General features: G+C 49.0%; 1 protein-coding gene across 4 annotated transcripts; it reads left to right on the forward strand.

Moving 5' to 3' along the window:
- The first annotated feature begins 2002 nt into the window (after positions 1-2002).
- NRIP3 (nuclear receptor interacting protein 3) lies at positions 2003-18783 on the forward strand. 4 transcript variants are annotated; one of them, XM_074918423.1, is made up of 7 exons: positions 2003-2552; positions 10149-10328; positions 11004-11086; positions 14534-14673; positions 15085-15137; positions 15237-15351; positions 16674-18783. In XM_074918423.1, exons 1-6 carry the CDS (start codon positions 2379-2381, stop codon positions 15336-15338), a joined length of 732 nt encoding a protein of 243 aa, XP_074774524.1. In that variant the 5' UTR covers positions 2003-2378; the 3' UTR covers positions 15339-15351; positions 16674-18783. The 4 variants fall into 4 exon arrangements, with proteins under 4 accessions (XP_074774524.1, XP_074774525.1, XP_074774522.1 ...); XM_074918424.1 differs by having other exon boundaries at positions 16677-18783; XM_074918421.1 differs by having other exon boundaries at positions 15237-15334.
- Positions 18784-21754: the final 2971 nt, after the last annotated feature.

The raw sequence follows: 21754 nt of genomic DNA on the forward strand, positions 1-21754 counted from the left end.
CACATTCACTGACCTCAGGCTGGCTCACACGTAATGGCCTTTATGTGAGGCGGTGAAGCAATGGGTATGGGTTTTATTGTATTCTGCACTCTCATCTGATTTTTTTTTTTTTTTTCTCCCCCTCTCTACCAGGTCATATGAGGAGGGACTGAACATATTCAAGTCTGGCCATGGCTGCAGATGTCAGAGGTATAAGTCTGCCTGCACAGCATTGCCACTTTGCCACTTTGGCATCGTGGCAGCAGCTGGCATCAGCCCTGCTCGGTGTTAGGCTCATGTGAGGAGTTGGGGCCACAGGGTGCTGCCGTGGGCACAGCTGTCAGCGACCCTCCCGCAAAGGGGCTGCTGTCAGCCTTCAGCGCCCTCATGTTAACTAAGCTTTATGTTTAAAATGTGCCAAGATAAAGAAATAGATGGTCGGTTCTGTGCCAAGGTGCGAGGACAGGGCTGGCTGCAGCTCTCAGCTGCTGGGGGCCAGATCTTGCCTGGCCCCTGCCTCACTCAGGGCTTCACAGCAGTCTGCGGGGGGGGAGGAAGGAAAAACTGGTGCTGTGGTTTAAAGCAACTCTGCCTGCTTGGTATTTTCATTGCTTTGATTTTTTATTTTTTTTTCAATACATCTCAGTTGCTGCAATGGGAATGTCTTTCCCTGGCTGCATTCAGGGGAACCCATCTTCTTCCTCTCTCTCCTCCACATTACTTTGGGTCTCTTTCTGCAGTATTTTTCCCTGGCTTCCCCTGTTCCTTTCCTGTCAGAGACAGGAGTGTTTCCCTGAGGCGGGCCAAAAGCTGATGATGTCTTGGTGAGTGGAAGGTGTGATTCCAGGCTGCAGTAGTGGGGGAGAGCAAAGTGGGGTCAGCACCCCATGTCCTACTAAGGGTTAGGAGTGCCCTGGAAGTCAGGCTTGATGTAAATCTTGGGCTAAGCTCTGCTTTTCTCATGCTTTATCTAGCACATCTAAGGTCCCTGTTAGTTTAACAAGAATCAAACCCATGTGGAGTGTTTCTGGATCTGTACTGTCTCTCTCAGGCAGAGCTACATCTTCTCCTGCACCTATTCCTTGCAACAAATTACTAGGAAAGGAGGTTCAGGTGAGTACCTGCTGCTTCAGCTGTGCTGCTGAAAGTGTGTGGGTCCTTCTGGGGGGGAAAAAAAAAAAAAAAAAGAGGAATAAAAAAATGTTTCTTTCTGGTGAGAGATGATACATCACTTAAAAACTCAGTGTTGTACTGAGAGAAACCCACAAGGTCTGTAAGTCCTGTTAAGAAAATTCCCTTCCCTAATTATTAATCAGTCTTTATAGTATTAAAGTTCATTAAATTTATTAATGTGTATTAGTTCATGTTATACACTGTAGTGTAATGAGGTAGTGGAATTTTACTGGAGACTTTGGTATTGTTCATGTTTAAGTAAAACAAGTTAAAGGACAGCCCTGCCCCAGAAATAAGGACTTTGTTCCTTGGAAGCCTAGAGCTGTCCATGAAGGAGAAAGGATACCCCTAGACAACCAGGATAACACCAGCAGCCTCACCCTCCAACATGTCTTTGAAACCCTTCCAGCATCGTTTGGCATCGGAGATAAGGAGCTATAGCAAGACAAATTGTGCCGCACCTGGACACTGGTGGGTACAGGAACCCTGTGTAAAAGCACATTTGGCGTGTCCCAGTTTGACTGGGACAATTGTGACAGTCTTTACCCTTTCTGGGGACTTGAGTAGATGTGGATGGGTGCTGCCTGCAGTGCTTCAGTGATCCAGAGTGGGGTCCAGAGCCTGCCCTAACCCCCTGGCCCCAGGCAGAAGGCAGCAAACCTCAACATGGCCAGTTGCATGGTCCCAGCCCCGTGGGGCAGCGGCGTCCAGGACCGCCTGGGTGCTGGGCAGCCGTCACCTGCCGTGACACTCCAGACTTCTCATCCAGGCCAAAAAAAGCCGTGCCTGTAGAGCTTGGCTGGGGGACGCGCTGGCTCCCGGGGCTGTTTCCAGCTCTCGAAGTCTCCCAGCAGCCTCACGGGCCGAAAAGGGAGCGCCGGGGCACTGTGCTGATGCTCTGGCGCTCCCCTTTCTGCCCTTGCGGCTGCTGGGGGGCTTTGAGAGCCGTCGGATGCCTGCAGCTAATCTCGCTTTCAGGAGAGGCAGTGAGGAGGAACAGTGCTGATTTATTCCCTTAGACGGAGCCTGAGCTCACCCGCCGTTGTTTGTGCAACGTATTACGATGTGCCCAACCCCTCCGTTACTCGGCGGTGCTGGCTGGAGTACCTGCCGGTCTCCAGACGTCACCAGGCTCCGGTTATAAAGCGCAGGCGATAGAGCATCTCCCCGGCTCCATCCCTCCGAGAGGCGCATCTTTGAGAAGCGAGCTGTACGCAGGTGGAAAGATGTTTTACTCAGGTATCCTGACAGAACCGAGTAGAAAAGAAGTGGAGATAAGGGAAGCAGCATCTCTCCGCCAGCAGAGGAGGATGAAGCAGGCGGTTCAGTTTATTCACAAGGATTCTGCAGATCTCCTCCCTCTGGATGGGCTGAAGAAGCTGGGGACTTCAAAAGATACTGTAAGGCTTTATTGTGTTTATTTGAAGGAGACTTAAGTAGGGCAGTGTCTAATTTTTTGTTTGTGCCAGAAGTTGATTGTTTGTGGAAATTAGTTTTAAAATTAAGGCTTTTGTATGTAAAAGAAAAGGAGTAGAAATAGAATGCTAGTTATCACTAGGGTTGCTTTTTGCTAGTAGGTGCTGTCAGATGCCTGGCACTCAGTTCTAAAAGCTTTTGATTTTTTTTTTTTTTTTTATATTTACATAAAAAAGGGATATTGTTTTCAGTAAAAAAAAAATCCCCTGAATCAGAACAAATCAAAATGGCTTCATATAATACACATATATACACGTATGTTTGTGCATGTATACACACAACATATAATCCTGAAAGATTCAGTAAAGTGCAGTCACTAGTACTTCAAAATATCAAACTGCCAAGATTACACTTTGATAAAGGCATATGCATATGGGGTTTTTAAAATGAAGATATATAATTCTAGGTTTCAAATATTTACATATGCAATGATCCCTGTGATCCTGTAGCTGATATACAATATTCTTCATCATGTCCAGGGGCTGGAGAGCATTTCTAAATACTAATGTGCACAAACGTTTGAGCTTTCTCTAATGGGAAACTACATTTAAATGTAACATCAAAAGTTTTAATATAAGGAGCAAAACCTGGAGAATATATACTACCGAGGAATGCTCCTTTACTTTTTTTTGCCCAATTGTTGCAAAATTCTTGCACCCTGTAACACACAGTATTTGCTTTTTTCCAATGCTTGGTACAGGTTCACTGAAAAATGTGAACCTTTTTCTTTTTAGTGGGGTAGTTTTGTTCTGTCAGAGCTTTTCTGCTCAGCTGGGTTAGGCTTGGCTCTGCTTGGCTCAGGTAAGTGGAATGAGTTGGCGGTTCTCTGCAATGCGCATGGAGGTGATTTTTTTTTTTTTTTTTTTTGATATCCCAAATGTTTTGCAGTTGTAGAGAGTGAAGCTCCTGCCCAGTGAAAGGCTCGGAAGGAGCTGTTCTGGTCAGCATTGAATGGCAGCTCTCCATCATGGAGCTACAAAGTGCCTTTCAGAGTATGATGGTGGTGTTATTACTATTATCTGCAGAGTCTAAATAGCGTGTTGTGGCTCAGTGACCCACAGTGTGAAGGGCTGAGACCCTGATGACAGGGATTTCTGCTCTGCCCAGGCAAGAGGCAACGGGTAGCAGGAGCCAGGGGCACTGAGAACTGAAGTCCTTGTCCCTGCAGCAGCAAGGACCAGGTTTGGCCCTGGTGGCAGGGCAGAGCATGGGGGCCCTTGCCATGGCTCTGGTCACAGAAACATCGCCAGAGGTTTCCTCCCTGATCCTGTGCCGGCTGAGCCACACATCACTCCTGCTGTGCACCACAGCCCCTGCGAGGAGGGTCTGCATGGGGGGGCTCTCTCCAGGGATGTGCTGAAGCTCTGGGACAGTCCACAGCTTCTGATCCCCTCCAAGGACAAAAAGGAGGTTTGACATGGCAGATGTGTGCTGCCTGACCCGGCTACCCTGGCTGTGGTAGGTCTCCGGCTGGGCTGAGAACCTGGTATGGGCCACCCCACTGCAAAACCATCTTGTCCCCACACCACAGCCAGGGCTGATGGGACAGTGGGCACATGTGGCCAGGGCTCACCTTGGCCACAGCCTCCTGCCCCATAGGACGTATGGGGAGTCCCCAAAGTGACAGCACTGGCATGTGCTTAGGCCCATTCTCACAGCCACAGAGAAGATGCCACGAATTTCAGAGCTGTTGCAGTGGGTCATGTTGCAGAGAAGCAACACTGCCAGCACCACCATGCTCACACAGCACGTGGCTGGGACAGCAGTGAGCATTGCTTCAAGAGAACCCACCCTGTCTCCTTGGTGCTGTGGCTGCGTGGATGTCACAAAATTTGTCTCCAGAAAGAGCATGGCATCGTGTGTCTCTGAGACTGGAGAAGCACCAAGAGCCTCTGAAATGTGGGACCCCACCTTGACATGGCCCCAGACCAAGAGGTCCGGGTCCAGAGGGGTTTAGCCACACAGTCAAGAGGCCCAGGGCATCAGGAGTCTTTACCCAGGGTGTTTGCATGCCTTTCTTGTGAATAACTGTGCACCTCCTAACAAAGCAGCACATTTTCCTGTCTAAAGCTGCATGAAAGCTGTGGTGACGTGGGTGGAAGAGCTTTTGACGTGACTGGTGTTATTAATGCAGGGTTTCCCATGGGGGTTTTCCAGTGGCCTCAGCAGGAGAAGAGAGAAGGTAACAGCTCCCCAGAGATGGGGACAGGTTGTGAGGACAGACCCTGTCTGGCAGGATGACAGCTGCCAGTGACCACTCCCATTCTGGGGAGAAATCCCCTTCCTCTGGCTGCAGCGGAGGGGGTGCTGTGCACTGTGAGGTGGCAGCAGATCATCAGGGCAGGTGTGCTGGCATCCCCCAGCTTGTGTCTTGTTACTCGGCTCCTGAAGCATCTCTCATGGTGATGCCCCATATGGGCAGGTTTGATAAATACTTGTAATTATCTATATTAAGCCTCCAATATATTTCAGTGTATTGTTCTGGGTTGTGCCAAAACTTCTAGCTTCTCACTCCCTTTATGTATTACACTGTGGTTACCTAGTTGTTATGACCTGGGCTGGGAGCCCAGAGAGTTGTTAAGATTCCGTGATCCCCTCAGGTTAAATTAAGATGAAATGACACCAGACAACCAGTTAAAATGTTTTACTTGCAGTAGAAATAGCTTAAACTTGGAAAAGGGTAGTAAGCACTTCAGTCTCATAAATCTAGAAGAAAGAAAAGAAAGGAAAGAGAAGAAAAAGAAAGGAGAGAAGGAGAGTCAAAGAAATCCAGATCACCACCCCTAGGTTCCAGCGTTGTTTCAGGTCTGGTAATTTTGGGTGGTGGGTGCACACACAGCAGTTTTCTCTTGCCTTTTAAGTTTACCTTATCAGCTGATTAGTATACTAGTCCAAGAGAGGCAGGTATTCCACAAACTCATTTCTATGAGTACGTGTTGAGTCCGTGGTCATGATGTCCCCTTGCCACCTTTACTTCTCCCCTGGTTCCCACAGATTTTTGCTGACTTGGTGCTTCCTGAGCAATCATCCAGCTTCTGCTGCTGGATCCTCACCTCTTATCAGTCCTTATCAACTCTTCAGGCTTACGCAATGGAGCCAGTGATTAGCAGACCTTGTGCTTGCTGAGAAACATTTGGTTTCACTCAGTCTGCATTTCCCCCCTTTGAGGCTTATGTAAGGAGTTTGTCAATACAACTGTAAGGGAGCAGGGACGTGCATCCTTCAGTACACTCTGCGCTTCCTTAGGTGGCATTCCTTAGACTAATCACAAAGGTCACAGCTTGTCCTTGAGGTTTTCTCAGTCGATGAATGTTTGAGGCATTAATTCCTTCAGTTCCTTACACTAGTGCATAGCATACATTGGATGTGGCAAACGTAGGGCTGGGTATAGAGAGCAGAAATGGTTTTGATGTCTCACTATTAGTCTTATCCCTGAAGCCCAGAAAATTGGCACAAGATGGTTGTTAGCTGGGTTTTGGGCTTCCTGACACCGTCACCCCCTGTCTAATTTGGCTGGCTGTTGGCAGCTCCTCCTCAGGCTCTCATGCTTCGCCCTCGCCCTGAAACAGTCCTGCATCACTTTACAACCTGGGAAACAAAGTTACAAATAGTGACAAACAAACAAAAAAAGCCTTTCCTCCTCCCAAAATACCCCTGGTGTATTCTTCCCCTGGGTGCCGGGGTCCTCAGCACAGCTCTGGGTGCCCCAGTGGCCCCGTCCCCTGCTCCTGTAGCTGGTGCAACATTGCAGTTAATTGCAGCGCATTCAGGTTTTCCTGTTTTCCCACTGTGAGCTCCCCACAGTTTGTTGTGTCTTGGTTAAGATACAAACAGCTTTGATGTTACGTGCACTGTCAGAGACCTAGGCACTGCCTGGGCATCCAGGGGCCGCAGGAGAGCAGCGGGCATCTCTTGTCCCACCTCATCCCCCTGCGAGAGGGGCTGACAGCACATGAGCACAGGCTGCTGGTAGAAGAGGTGAATTTGGATGAAGAAGAGGAATAAGAGAGAAATTGGTTATTTCTTGGGATGAGTTCTGTTGGAGTGTTAAAACTCCTTTTTTCTACTGGCTAGGTACAGAAGAGAGGGCAAATGTCCTGAGATAGGTTGGAGGAGGAGAGCTGGCATCCTCACCGACTTGTATCTCCACCTGAGTGAAACTGTTGTTGACAGGTCTTGTTATCCCCAGATCTAGAAGCCAAAATAATGGGAAACCTGCCAGAGAGATGGATACTGCAAACTGCGGCAACACACTTGCTTATAAATTAGAGAGGAACAAAACTGGACAGAATTATTTGTGATTTTGACAGAAAGCAGTAAATATGTTCAGCAATAGCTGGTGTCTCCTTTTAGGTTTGTACTGTGACTTTTTTAGGGGATTATGTGTTTTTGCAAAGTCTCAGGGATGGAAAGGGAGATATCTTATGAAAAAAAATCCTGGTTTGTATTTATATTGTGCTGAAAGATACTAGGAAATAATGTTTTTTGCACTTACACAATGGTTGGTATGTAACATTTTGTCTTTTACAAAACTTTTAACCGTTTCGTGCAATGCACAGGAAGACAGTACCCCACAATCTAGGTTACTTCAAACACCGATCCTGGCTGTGTGTCTGGCCCGTGCTGGAGGGAAAACACGGCTGCCTTCCCCATTGCTGTCACGGGGAGGTTCTCCCTCCCTCCCTCCCTGACATGGTCTGCTTACAGTTTTCCAGCAAAATGTGCATTTGCAAATGTCCCCTGGTACATTATCTGTTTACCAAGTATGCATCCATCACTTGAGTCATTGCCATGACTAACATCTCTCACTCTGTTGCACACAAGAGTCAAGGGAAATACAAGTTAAAGCAAACTAATTAATAGCCTGAGACAGAATGGTGCTGCAGGGAACCTTTTCAGCCCCCTCTTGATAGATTATTTCTGTACTGGAGCACAACATAAGCAGCATTTGTCCCCCCAAAGGCAGGATGCGCTGCAGCTTTCAGAACAGCAAGGGTCAACAAAAGACAGTCCCATCTGTGGTGGTAACTTGTGTTTGCTGTGCGATGGATTTTTTTTCCTTTCAGTGATGGATCCCATATAAGATTCATAAAATCAGGGCCTGAGAAAACCCATATACATAATTGGTTAATGATCCATAGGAGAACTTGCAGTAAAAAAACCCTTAGGTTTAGATCAAGGATAGATGACGGTTAAAATAGCACTGATGAATGTGCTGGTGACTGGTTCTTCTACAGCCTGTTCTTTCAAAGGTATTTGGCAACATGATTGAGACCAGGCAGATCAGAAGAGCACCCAGACTGTCCTGGGTGACGCCATTCCAAAATTTGTCAGTCCTAGCTGAGCAGGGCTGAGCGTGTTAACATGACCACTGTGTGACAGGCTTCTTCTGGCCAGCTGGGAACTCCACCCATCTACTTCTCCAGTCCCCTATCCCCTCATTTGGGGTTTTTTTTGATGATGTGAGGAATTAATTTTCCAGATGTGTCCCTGAGTTCCAGGAAAACATAAAGGCTAAGAAGGATGTGCCATCCCCTGTCAGCAAACCCTGGCTTGCATTTTTGCTCAGATGAGGAGCCTTGGAGGTGATCACAGTGCTGCCTGTGCACCTACAGCTTCTGCCTCACGTAAGGCAGCCCTTGCTTCCAAAGTGATTTGCTTGTCCCTCAGTACAGGGTGCATTGCTAGTGGAGCCAGTCTGCCTGCCTTTAGTTAAGTAATACTGGTTTCTGCTGTTCAGTCTCACTGGGAAGGTGGTGCTCACCAGAGCAGCTCTGGAGCTTTGTTCCTTTTTGTGGATGAAGGGACAGCACAGTGTCAGATCTGATTTCTCCTCATTGCTGGGAATGCGGCTGTGTTGCTGCCTTTACACAGGACGTGCTCTCTAGTGAGCTGGTCAGACACAGCTGCTGCAACTGAAAACGGTCATGAAATTTTATTTCTTTTCAAGTTGCAGGCTGTATGCAGAAGTAAGAACAGTGCAAAGTGGGGAAAAAAGGAGATTACGTGTCCCAGTGACCACTGGTGTTGGCTGCATCCACCTGATCTCGTCAGGTCCAGTTAAACCGTCTGTGTTATGCCTGCAGCAGGATCTGAAGCACTAACATGGTTGTAGTTATTTTAGGATGGTGCCAAGTTGCATTAGCCTTTTGTAAGTGCTGTTATTTAACATGCTGCAGATTATTTTAAAGATGAGACACTGCACACGAGGGTGAACGCTGGCCAACTTGGAGAACCACAGCCCAAGGTTTTCAATGTTATCCTGAGCCCATTGAAATTCCCTTGGGATGAGGAGGTTTACTCATTTAGATGACTCTGCAGACACACAGGCATACTTAATATGAATGCAAAATTTCAGGAATAAGCCAGTAAGAAGGTCTCACTGTGGACAAATTGAAATCAGGAGGAAAGGGCAGTAAAGGGGGCTGGGGGGAGGGAGATTATCCAGGCAGAGAAATGAGCAGATAATCAAGCAGAGTAATTTCACCTCCAGCAGAGTATGTGCATCCATCCATGATGAACATTAAACATAAAAAGGCTTTTGGGAAAGCAGTTGGAGGAGATTTTGAGAGGCAACATGCTTCTCACAGAGCAAATAAAAATGACAGAGAAAGTGAGAAGCTGCTGTATGAAGTGTCGGGTGTTCCCAGGAGAATACCTACCTATCTACCTCGCACTGTCTTACCTCTTCCCCTCCTTCCCTTTCCCTCCTGTGGCATGGCACCCAGTATTGGTCCCATTTTCTTACCCTTAGCTGCTAAATACAAATGTGGTGGGAAGAGAGATGCAGGGCAATTTCAGACCAAATTCTGATCTAAAGGCCAGACCAGGTCTGACAATAGACACCATCTGTAGCTCTCTTCTTGCAGTTGTGCCTTGTTCACTCACACCTGTAAGAACCAATGCACAGGTACCCAGATCAGCTGCTTAAATTGTGGGTCGACTCACGCAAAGAGCATCGCCACAAGTGGAGGCAGGACACCCGTATTTCCTATGCCGGCAGTGCCAGTGCTCAATGAAAGCGTCTGTGTTCATTCAGTAAATCCATACCTTTTTCATACTTAGGAGGTGCATGTGATTGGAAAGATAATTTGTTACCACTTCTCACATCACTGCAGAATTATTGATATCCTTATCAACAAATGAAGGCAATTATGACTGAAACACCAGCTTGGAAAAGCCTGACTTGATATGATTCCCAAGTGAAATCAAATCTTAAAGTTGGAAAAAGAAAGGCATTGCTCTAAATTCCAGCTAATATTTTGAAAGGATTATTCCCTTGCCAATGCAAAGTGTTTATTTTTAGTCAAAGCCAGGTAAGCTAGAGCTGGCAGGAGCAAACAGGTATAGGCCAGGAAGAGCACATGTAGTCTGGGAATCAGAGAGAGCGAGACTTTAGGGCATCCCTCCTGTGAGGGCAGCGCTGGCCCGCGGGCACCACAAGCAGGCTGGTAATGCAGGTCACTTCATGGCTTTCCTCTGATTTCACCCTGATCTTCTGTGTGTGTTTTTTCTTAAAGCAACCGCATAATATTCTGCAGAAGCGCCTGATGGAGACAAATTTATCAAAATTACGAAGCAGCCGAGGCAGCTGGACCCCGAAGAGTGATATCTCAGTGCAGACCAACAAGCTGAATCAAACCAAACTGGGCAGCTCAGGCAAAACAGAGGATGAGGAGCTCATTGTGGTGAGCTGCCAGGTAACAGTCCTTCCCTAACCTTCTGGGTTTTTCTCCCCCAGATTTTATTTCTGACAGCATCAAGCTGTGCTCTTGTTCTCCATGTTTCCCGATTGGGGTTGCACTCCACCAGGGCTGCTCTCCCTCTGCAGCTCAGAGTGTCACAGACAACACTGCTCTGGTGCATGTCTTCCCTTGGACATCAGGGTGGAGGGGGTAGCCAGGCTGGGGCAGCATGCTGAAATGCAGAGGAGTAATTATGCATGGTGAATCCCTGTGCTCACATTCTACATGTTTTCCTCAAGTGTTATCTCTTTTATTTCCCCAAGAGTGATTTCACGTTTCTCCTCCTTGCCCCCACACCCTTTTGTATTTCCTGCTCTCCACAATATCCCCTCCTGCCTGGGGCTGCCCCTTCTGCTCTCTGCAGGGGCAAATGCTGCCAGAAAGGGCTCAGGACCCAACACTGTGTCCTTTAGTAGCACCATCTTATGCAAAAAGCAGCTCAAGAGCCAACTCTTGGGTGCCTGGCGTGGACGAGGTGATCCTCTGCGGGCACTGAGTGTGCGGTGGAGCGGGGATGGGCTGGTGTGAGGAGATGTTGGCATTTCGTTGGGAAGCAGCGGGTGCGGAGGGGACACCCTGCACTCAGCCTGCACCCCACGCGTTGTCTCCCGTCTCTGCTTGCTCTTGCAGTGTGCAGGGAAGGAGCTGAAGGCTGTGGTGGACACCGGCTCACAGCACAACCTCATGTCATCTGCCTGCCTGGACAGGCTAGGGTAAATATCCAGCTGGATTTCTGTTCTGTGGGAACTCGGGGCACCTGCCAGCACAGGCAGTGCTCCCGGGGCTGGGGCTTCGCTCACGCCAGCAATGGCCATTCTGGAAGGGAGTGCTTTGTGCTGTGCCTGGGCAAGCTCCCGAGCCTCCTGCTACAACCAAATCCTGCCTTATTCTTCAGTGTCCTTGCAGGGAGCTGAAATAGAAAGCCACTTGTACCAACATACTCACCTCTGAATAAATCCCATCAGAGGGTTGGATGCATTTGGATTTTTTCAGTGCCTTCTGTGTCCCCAGGGCAGGCGTGGGGCTGGGTCAGCCCAGCCCTGCAGGTCCCTGCGGCGAGGCAGGGATCCGGTGGCTGCAGCACTGCTGGCCCTGGCCCCGGGTGTAAAGCAGTTGTGCGGCTGTGTACATGCATGTGCTCGAAATTTGGTGTCTGCTGCTACTCCCAATAACAAATTTCTCCCAGTTGAATGGAAAGGAAATGCATTTACATAGTGTTAGAGAGCTGACTGCCAGCTGTTTGCAGCAAAACTCCTGCTGATCTCCAAGGAGTGGGATCAGGCATCAGCTCACAGGGTATCAAGGAGATTTTGGCACTTTATTCCCATGGAGTCATTGCTTTTTATCACCGACTTGCAGTGATTATGCAAAAACCAATTGCAGTTGCTCCCTGAGCACTACTGCACAGCCCTGAATGAATGGTGCCTGTTTTCCATCCAGACAGTAATTACTTCTTTGCACAACAGTGTTTAGTGGCTGGAAGGTGTCTGCGCTTACTACAAACTTGTCACAGGCTGTGGAGCTGCTCAACCTAACTTATGGATGATAACAACGCATTTGGGGGGGCTGTCATCTGGCAAGATGCTGTATTGGCTGCTCAACATGTCTGAGTTGCACAGTGATGCTCTGTGACAGTTTGTCTGCTCTCTGTGTAACTCATGGTGGTGGAGTCACCATCCCTCGATGTGTTTAAGGGTCGTTTGGATGAGATGTTGGAGGATATGGTGTAGGGGAGAACTTTGTAGAGTAGGGCTGATGGTTGGACTCGGTGATCCCAAGGGTCCTTTCCGACCCAGATGATTCTGTGATTCATGCGTGCCCTGCGTAGTTTTTGCAGCACCAGCCTGCTTTTGCAGTCCCCGCCCTTCAAAGAGAGCTTAAGAAACAGGTTACATCCAGTTTCTGCTCTCAGGTTATGGGGATTCCCTGCCGATTTGAGCGAGACCGCTTTTGCAGCCATCGCCTGCACAGCTGCAGTTAAAATGGCCATGTCCCTCCCCAGCGTTACTCATCAGCCACCCGCGAGTTTTGGTGCCTGCCAGGTGGGACCCCACAGACACCGGTGGGTGTGCAAGACCCACACTGTGTGTGCAGGCAGACAGCGCGGCCGGAGCGATGCCCCGTCCCGCGTGCGCTGCTGGCCAGGCGGGTAGCAGGCAGGGCTGCCTTGCAGGCAGCTTCCTGTAGCTCCTTTGCTGTTTGTATTTGCAGGGACAGAAGCTAAAACCAGATTAACAAAACGGGTTAAAACCAGAGCTTTGAAGCCTGGCTCGCTCTGCCGTCGCTGTGGTAGGTCCCGTGCGACAACAGGCACCGCTCCAGGACATTTTACTTCAAAGCAGTCCAGCACATGTGGCAATGATAAAACACGAGTTTTGTTTAAATCCAGCCCTAGAACACAGCAGGGAAGAGGTGTGCGAGGCGATTTTGCCCTTGTTCCTACCAGAGCAGGAGGGGCCCTGCAGTGAGCTGTACTGGGTGCTGCTGCCCGCAGTGGAGGCTCAGCAGCTCTGGGGATGGGCCCTGCTGCTGACGTCTCTGGGAACTCGGTATCTAAAAGCAATGTGTGTGTGCCTGAGGCACAGGCCCAATTCCTCCCTTCTTTTTAAAAAATCTTTTTTGCATCTTGTCATGAAGCCATTCAAGCTCTTTCCTTTGCCTCTGAGGAGAGCAGTGGGGTTTGCTCGTAGGTTGCTGCAGCATAAGAAATCGCCTGTGGAGGTGTAGGTGCAGCTTTACCTGAGTAGCTCTGGTCACTGCACCCTAGACTTTCAAACCCAGCTCCAAGATGTGTCACTGCGTCATGGTCAGTGGTTCTCCTCACCTCGCTGCAGTTTCCTGGCTGGCTTTCAGCCATGCGTTGCCCACACGCTATCCATCCATCCTTGGGTCAGTCTCAGCTGTGATGAAGCACTTCCCTGAAGGTGGCTTTACCTTGTCACTGCCCCTGCAGCCTCTGCAGCCCTGCTCAGGCCTGGGAAAACCATCTGGGTCAGTGGGTGCCAGACCAAGGAGCCACCTCTAGCTCTATCTTGCCTCTGTTCAGTCCTGGCTCCAGCACTGTGGCTTGTGCCCTGTGGTGGGGACAAATGGGGGGAAACAAAGGCCACACGTCTTCCCTTGAGTCGATAGAGAAGCTGTTGGAATTGTCTGCACCTAAAAAAGCTACTCCAACCTGTCTCAGGTGGGTAAAGCCAGCTCAGGGCCAAGGAGCTCATAAACTTTTCTTGATATGTTTCCCCTGCTTTTTAAGGCCAGTCCCTAAGGGAAGTGGCAGAAGGGATCCAACTCCTTCTCTCTGCTACCTCTCCTGGTCCTTGTACCTGCACTAATGGCATGGGCAATCCCCACCTCAGTCCTGGGGCCTCTGTCTCTCTGGGGGGCTGGTTGGCCCCCGGGATGGATGGACAGACAGACACACACTGCTGCAGTGCAGAGGTACCTCAAATAGCTGAAAAGCAGTACAGGTTTTATCCAAGGGAGAGATCACTGCCTTGAACTGCTTTTCCATTAGATTCTCATTCAGTTTGAAAGAGAAACTGAAGCTAAATAATTAATCAGTGCTGTCAGACTCATTCATGGGGCATAGACAGAAGAAACGGCTGTACCTGAGATATCCCTGACACCCTTTTATCCTTTTCTCAGGCTGAATGTGATTGATCTGTCCCCATTTCTTCTGAATAAACCCAGCAGCAGCAGTACCTGCTAACAAGGAAGGATTGGGAGCGCTGCCCCAGCTGTGAGCCATGGGGACACGGTGGCTCCACTGGTGGGAGTTGGAGTGGAGTATCCCTTCCTTACACCCATGCTGCATTAGAGGCAATTTTAGATCAGCAGCTTCCCCAAGTCTTGAGGAAATGCAGGAAAAAAGAATCCTCAGGTAAAAAGCGAAATCCAGTAAGGAGCTCTCCTTGGGGCAAGGGCTGTTGTGGCCCCAGGGCTGTGTTGTGTGTCATGCTCTAGTCTGACGTGAGTGTAGGCTGCTGGCTGTATGTAGAGCATCACAGAAAACCTGCCCGGAAAGCAGCTTTCCAATAACAGCATGGTAATAGGGGCAAGCTAAGAGCACTTCAGGTGTAAGTACCCTCCAAACACCATTTGCTCCTTGCTGGAGCAGCCAAACCATGGCTGTTTCATGTCAGAAGTGTTTCAATGCGCAGGTTAAAGGAGCATCTCAAAGAACTCCCTGGTGACGACAAGATGGTTTCATTGCCGTACAAGGTGAGGGCAATCGGCCAAATTGAGTGCCTCGCCCTCATGGTGGGAGCAGTCCCTGTGGAGTGTGCAGCCCTCGTCGTGGGTGAGTGTGTGTGTGCTGCTCCGGGCCCCTGGGCACGGGCTGGGGCTCTACCCCCTCTTACCTCAAGGGGAAAAAATGGAGCTTCAGAAACACGTTACAATTAAAATAGAAATACTGCTTTTCTGCAGCAAGAGTCCCTGCTTGGCCCTTGAGATGGAGGGAGGAGGGAGGATGTGTTCAGCAGGGCTGTGCGGGTGGCACCAGGCTCGGCTCTGCCGTGCTGATGGAGTGACACCGTGTCTCCCCGCAGGTGTATCCGCCTGTTTGATCACGCTGCCCTCTGGAGTAACCCAGTCCCTTTATAAACAGGGTTTTATTTAGCAGGGCAGCCATGAAGGAAGGATGAAGTCCCTGGAAAAAAGCACAGGAGAACATTTTGCATGTACAAATCTGAATGTTTCTATTTTTCAGAAGATAATGAGAAACCCTTCTCCTTTGGGCTGCAGACACTGAAGTCTCTGAAGGTAGGAGTTTTCCAGCAGGGCTTTTACCCATGCTGGGGGACCTGGGACCACTGTGAATTGCAGTTTTCCCTCTTACCTAAAGGAGTTTATTCTCCACAGTGTGTCATAAATATGGAGAAGCACCATCTCGTCCTGGGGAAGACGGACAGGGAAGAAATCCCGTTTGTGGGCAGTGGCAGCCCTGCGGTGGGAGAGCAGTAAGTTGGTCGGGGAGGTGAGCTGAGTGTGCACCGCTGAGCCCAGTGGCACGGCCACGCAGGGAGCCCCAGACCCTCACTGCAAGCGAGTGAGAGCTCAGCAGCACCGGCAGAAATTGTTTTCATCAACTCATTGGGTTTTGAAACAGAATCCCTGGCTTTTTTCAGCAGCCTTTTTTTAGCTTTTGCTGGTTTTTTTCCAGTAAACATTGTACAGCAAAGGGGTGTCTGAACAGACAAGCACAAGGAAACACTTTAGGAAATGCACTTTTTGGAGGTCACTAGGAAGACTCCTTGAGCACTGCTTTGAGAGTGTTTCCAAACAAACCTTTTTCTGGAAAATGTTTATGAAGCAAGGCAAATAAACCCACATGAATGCTTTGCGAAGTGCAGGAGAGAGATCCTGCCTGGAGATAACAGTGTTTGCCACTTCTCCCTGCACTGCACTGCCTGTCTTCCTGGCAGTTGCTCCTGATGTCCCAGACTTATCTCCCTATAGAAAGAGAATGATCTGTGCTGTCCACTGTGGTACCTCCTGAACACATGTGGCTTGTGAGGGCTGGCTCTGCAGGCAGGCGGGCAGCAGGCAGGGCATTCCAATCCCCCTCCTTCCAGGCACTGCACAGGGCTCCTCCGCACTGGGCGCTGTGAAAAAGAGACGTACCACTGGCTCCTGCCTCTGACTTCTGAAACTGGCAGGCGCTGGGTGTCTGAGAGGGGGGGGTTGCGCTTATGTGCTTCACAGGCTTGTGGTTGCTCAGCAATGAGCGCTGTGGACACAGCCATCTAGAAAACGTTTGCTCACTGCGTAAGACAGAGTCTTTGGCGAATGATGTAGGACAGCACCTTCTTCAGCTGCCTGTCATGACCAGCCACAGTCATTCTGGAAGTCCTGCAGGCCCTACGCAGCTGGAGCCTCCTGTGCTGGGCACTGCCAAGCTCGAGGAGCCTGGGCGGGAGCAGGGAAGGAGCAGACCTTCCTCAGCTAGTTGTATTTATGCTCCTCGGGGAGTACACGAGGGATGTACACACTAGTGCAGGGAGTCAGGCCGGGAGTGCCTGTGCACTGGCTGTGGGCTCAGGTCACACACTGGCCAAGCCCAGGACAGCCACTAGCCACGGGTGCCGTCAGCGTGGGAGCCCAGAGAGTGCCTCGTACAGGATGTTTTCTGTGTCTCCTTTGAAATAGGGATGCGAGAGGCATAGTGTAGTTCTGCTACCACTGCAGTGATGAATTATTTCTTGGTAATGCATTCAAGGCCAAATTTTGCTCTTTTTTTTTTTTTTTTTTAAATGAAAAACGCCTATTTTATTGAATGTCTTTTCCTTCCTGTTTCAGCAGTTTGGAGGCATAAAGAGGAATTGAAACACCATCCTCACACAAGAGCTTGACATCAAAGAAATCTTGTGCAGCTGTTCCAGATGAAACAGCAGCGTGCTGCTTTGAAAACATTTATACTAGGCTACAGCTTGAGTAGAGCTACATGAAATCCTGTTCAGTAGCCAATAATTTAGAGATATTGTCATGTTTATCTATGTTTTTTGAGAAACAAACGTGTGCTTATTTTCTGGACTTTTCTATATAGCGTCCTCTTTATTACAAACAGTTGGGAAAACCTTATGAAGTTCTTCTGATGAGCAAAATACTTTTTATAGTGGCCTCGTATGAGTAATTGTATTTAGCTGTGATTAGAGGCTATCAGAATGAAATTTTTATTAATGATTTTTCCAGGGGCTAAGCATTTATATTCACTTAATTGATATTGCCACATTCAAATGGCCATTACCAGGAAGTTACTCAGAGTAAAGTAACAACGCTAATACCACCTAGGAATTACAGCTCATCCTGTTAGCATAGTATTGTTGCCATGTAATTAGGGATGCAACTGCTGGCTTGATGACAAAGAGCAGTTTACAGAATTATTAGTGGGTTATAGGCTTCTCTGCAATGGCATGGCAGAAGCACAGAAACAGGGTTTGGGAGGGCTCCCGGGGTGATCTCCTGCAGCCCCCAGCTCGCTGTGGGGTTGGTGCCAGCACAGGGGCAGCCCATCGTGGTGCTGCCTCACTCTGGGGCTTGAAACCCCCTGAGGAGGGATCCTCCAGGCAGGTCTCAGCTGCCTGCCTAGTGGGAGTAGTCAAGAAAATCAATCATTATATTGAGCCAAAAAGCAACAAACAAGCACAAAAGTATGTTGTCTGGAAAGCAGCATATCAGGAACCAAATGGCCCCAGCATGGCCTTGGTTCACCCCTGCTGCCAGGACTGGTGCCTCCACCCAGCACCCAGCCTGAGGCACCAGCAGCACCCGGGCTATGTGCTGGTGAGGCTCATCCACCCCAGCTGGACTTCAGTGTTGCTGCCAGAAATGCCATATTTTTTGTATCTATGTACAAATTGCCTGGGATCTTAAGTACTCCACTAACCCTGATCACCCTCAGGGCAGGTGGGAGTTTTCACCAGGACAGACATTTCACTCGGTGTTCCTGTCCTGTAGCAGCAGGGTTGCTACTTCACATACTGCTCACTCCAGACCAGAGCAAATGTACGGTATTGCCTGGGGGAGTCTGGCCTCATACAAAAGCAGCTTTCTAGATTTTTTTTTTAAAGCTAATGGGAATTAATTACTGTCATCTCCTGAAGAGGCATCTTTAAAGTTCAGAATAATATCCTTGTGATGTTGTGCATCTGCTGACGAGCAGTCTCTCTGCAGGCAGACCCGTAGAGGCCAGCTGTGGGCCGCGGGAGCGCGGCTCCGGCAGCTCTTCCTTAGCGAAAGCCCTTTGGCCCAGGCAGGCGCGGGCTGTGGGGCGGCTCGGCCGGGCTGCGGGCTCTCCTGCGGGACCCAAGCGGCTGCTCGCGTGTTGAAGCCTCCCCGCAGACATTCACACGCTGCTGGCCCAGGCATCCTGTGGTGTGTAGCGCCAGACACAAGCACCAACATTGTCACTGGCTTTTCCACTTAGGACGTGTCTTGACAGTCCTGGATGAGGACCAGTAACTTTGTCACCTCGTGGCCATCGGCTCAGGTCCAGAGCCTGGCCCACAAGCCAGGCTCCTGCCACCTTTATCCACCCTGTGCCCAGTAATGCCATCTCATGCCTGCCATGGCATCTAAGCTGGAACGTTATCTCCTGCCGTGGGTTTGAACCTCTTTTCAATATTGGGTATGACTAGAAAATCTGAACTCTCTGTATTTTGAGCTATTTTATATTTTGGTGATAAGTTTCAGTGCTTTCTCTACATACAGTATTTTATATAATGCAGCTAAATATATATATATATTTACAGGGTTGGGCCACCCAGGGCAGTCCCACCAATGTGTTGTAGAAATATTTCACTAAATATGAAATATATTTGATTATTTTATATGCTATGAGTTTGGTATTTTGGTACTTCTCTCTTTCTGTGCTTATTACTGTGCTAAATGTCAAATTAAATCTAAATAAAGTTACACTGTTATTGCTGTTTATTTGCTTGTACCCTGGATATTCTGGTTATTTGTTTTCAGTACATTTCTCTGTTGAGAACAGGAGTTTACTCCTTACCCTGGTGGGGCTCCTTAGTGCTTTTGTGCTTCTGTGGGAACTGCTATCAGACTGTACAGAGCATGGCAGAGGAGGTGTGCTAGCCAGGCAGGCACTTGTGGTAAAATACAAGCATTTGAAACCCCAGCCTTTGTTGCCATGCGCCTTGCTCCCAAAGGAGGTACGAGGTCCTGCTTCTGCTGCCTCGGGTTTTACCCTTTGGAAAGCTGAGTTTATCTCTGCCGTGTTTGGCTAGCTCACTGGGGCCATGCCAGCCAGTGTAGGGGAATACGAAGGTGGCTTTGTGAACTTTATGAAGCTAGGAAAAGAAAGTGGTCAAAGCAAAAGACAGGTAAGGCATGTGTGCAACAGCTATGTGACCACAAACAGAAGAGCAGAATCCCGAGATCAGGGTCTTCCCCAAAGCGTTGAATGTGGATTTTAGGGGTTCACTGTCTCTGCCCAGGTAGGCTTTAGGCTGCTTCAGCAGTAGTTGATCTCTCTTACCAGTGAGAAATTATCCTTTTACCCACTCAGAGTCCCACAGCAGAAACCTTTGGTGGAGCAGTGATGCTCCAAGCCCAGTAGATGTGGCTCTCCTCAGCACTGGGCTGCCTTTCTCTGAGGGTGGAAAGAAGCCAGACTCCAGCAATAAAGTGAAGAAGAAATGAGGAGGATAAATATACAGGCAAAAATAACTTCTCATGCTTCCTGGAACTGCTACAGGTTTCTAGACTTAGACTATTCCTGATGCTAGAGAGCAGAGTCCTAGCACATGCAAATGAAAAATCAGTGGGCAAAATTTCATCACTTCTGTGAGGAGCAGGCTAGTCCTGGTGCTGGTGGTATTTCAGAGGTGCTTCCTGCGGGCAAGATGCTTTATTAGACAGGACAGTTGCTATCGGAGACAGGTGCTCGCCGCAGTCCAGAGAGATTAGAGGCTATGGGAGTAACATCAGATCTCTGGATCTACACAAGCACTTGCATGGCCACAGAGGCAAATGCTAAAGCGGCTGAGTGTTGCAGACCAGCTCAGCAAGCCCTGAGTGCTTGCTCCTGCTCATCTCCAGCACAGGCATAGGCCTATCCACCTTTGGCAACCTCTCCCCAACACAAGTTTGCAGGAAGCCCGGGCATGGCTTCTGCTGCCTCTTGGCAGGTGGCTGGGGGCAGAGAAGAGGGCAATGCCTGAAATGATCTGGGCTGAGAAGGACTTGAGAGATAAAAAGGCAGCTGTGAGTAGATGTTATGAGAAGCCCCTGGGGTTGTGGAGGGTTTTGCTGAATGATTTATGCCCCAGCTGGTGAATGCTGTTGTGATGCAAACAAACATCTCACAGGTGAGGAAAGCACAACTCCACAAGCAGCCAAAGGGAAAGTGAGCTGGCTGCTCCTTGGCCCAAGGGCTCCCCAGCACTGTCACTTGTGCTCATGCAGTCGGCAGAGTGCAGTGGGACAAAACAGCTTTGCCCCTCCAATGTCTTGTCTTAGTTTTGGTCATGCCTAAAGTGGAGACGAAGCACGCAAAGAGGAAGATATTAACAATAGCCTTAGCAGGTCCATTGCAGCGCTTCAAAAGCTGGTGGAAGGTGCAGGATCTTGATGCCTGGGCTCCTGCAATTAAGATGGCCCACGTGATTAAGACATCAGCACTCACTGGAAACTTTAGATCTGGACAGCTGGTGGAGAGTGGCTGTCAGGCTCTCAATTCATGTCTATATTTCATTGTGATGCACCTGAGGCCACGCGGGCAGTCAGTAGCAGAGGAGGAGGAGCACCCTGGGGCTGCAGAGTGGGGCTCTCCCTGTGACCCCAACATCTTCCTCTCCACATTGGTCCAAGCAGCTATGGAGCTGATGGTCCAGTTTAACTCTTTCTGTGCTGGCTGCTCTGCAGCAGCACTTGCTGCTGATCCGGGCAGAACATGAGAGGACATTGCCAGGAGTAGCCCTACAGCAACGTTATTCACACGCATTTTGTAGCCTGCTGAGATTCACCAATGTTTTTTCATCGCCTTTGCCAGCAGAGCAGCTGATTAGATGAGACCTGCTGGGGCATCTCTCCACAGCTATCTGCAGGGTAATCTGTTATCTAATAGTTCTCCAGGGAGGTCCTTTTTATGGGCTTTTCTATTACTGTTTTGCTGATGATAAAGATGCTCAACATGTTGTGAAAACAAATCTGATTCGTGTGTCTCAGAAGCAAATAGCTACATGACTTATTTCAATACAAACATACGTTTTAGGGCTGTACGTTCCTTGATTTATTTTATGAGGCAAACATCAGTTAAGGTCTATATTGCTTTACCACCTGCTCACTTAATAGATGGATGTGAGGTATTTAGTTTCCATCAATTGAAAGTCTGTTCCTTTTTGTAAGCCATTTTTTTCCCTTTTTCATGGGCTGTGCATTGCTGAGGGTAGCTCAGCCATGGGCTGGTCTCCTCTTCTGTTAAAAACCACATCAGTGACGAAAGGCTACAGGCTCTGGAGATGACACTGTAGGTATAGGTGACATTTCACTAGAGATGGCACTGCTGAAAAAGCAATTGATTTAATGATTTTGTTACTAGAGTGGCACTGCCACTGCTTCCCTAGGATGAGACTTCATCACTCTCAAAGTGGGTGTGAAGACAGTCAACAACCTAAAAATACCAGGAGTTCAGGAATAACAGAAAGCCACTGCAGCGGGAGAACTAGCTGGGGGGATGCCGAAGGGACTTTATCTTTTTATTTTTTTTGAATGCAGCAGGATATATGTCTGGGGCTTGTGGCTGCCCCCGCTGTGAGACGCAGTTGGACTCCCCAGAAAAGCATCTCGTCGCACACAAAGGAACAAGGTGCAAAGCCACATGCTCATTAAATGTAAACCCGCTAGGTATCCTAGAAACAGGT

The sequence above is a fragment of the Athene noctua genome, chromosome 14 (genome assembly GCF_965140245.1).
Source record: "Athene noctua chromosome 14, bAthNoc1.hap1.1, whole genome shotgun sequence".
In the NCBI taxonomy this organism is placed as follows: Eukaryota; Metazoa; Chordata; class Aves; order Strigiformes; family Strigidae; genus Athene; species Athene noctua.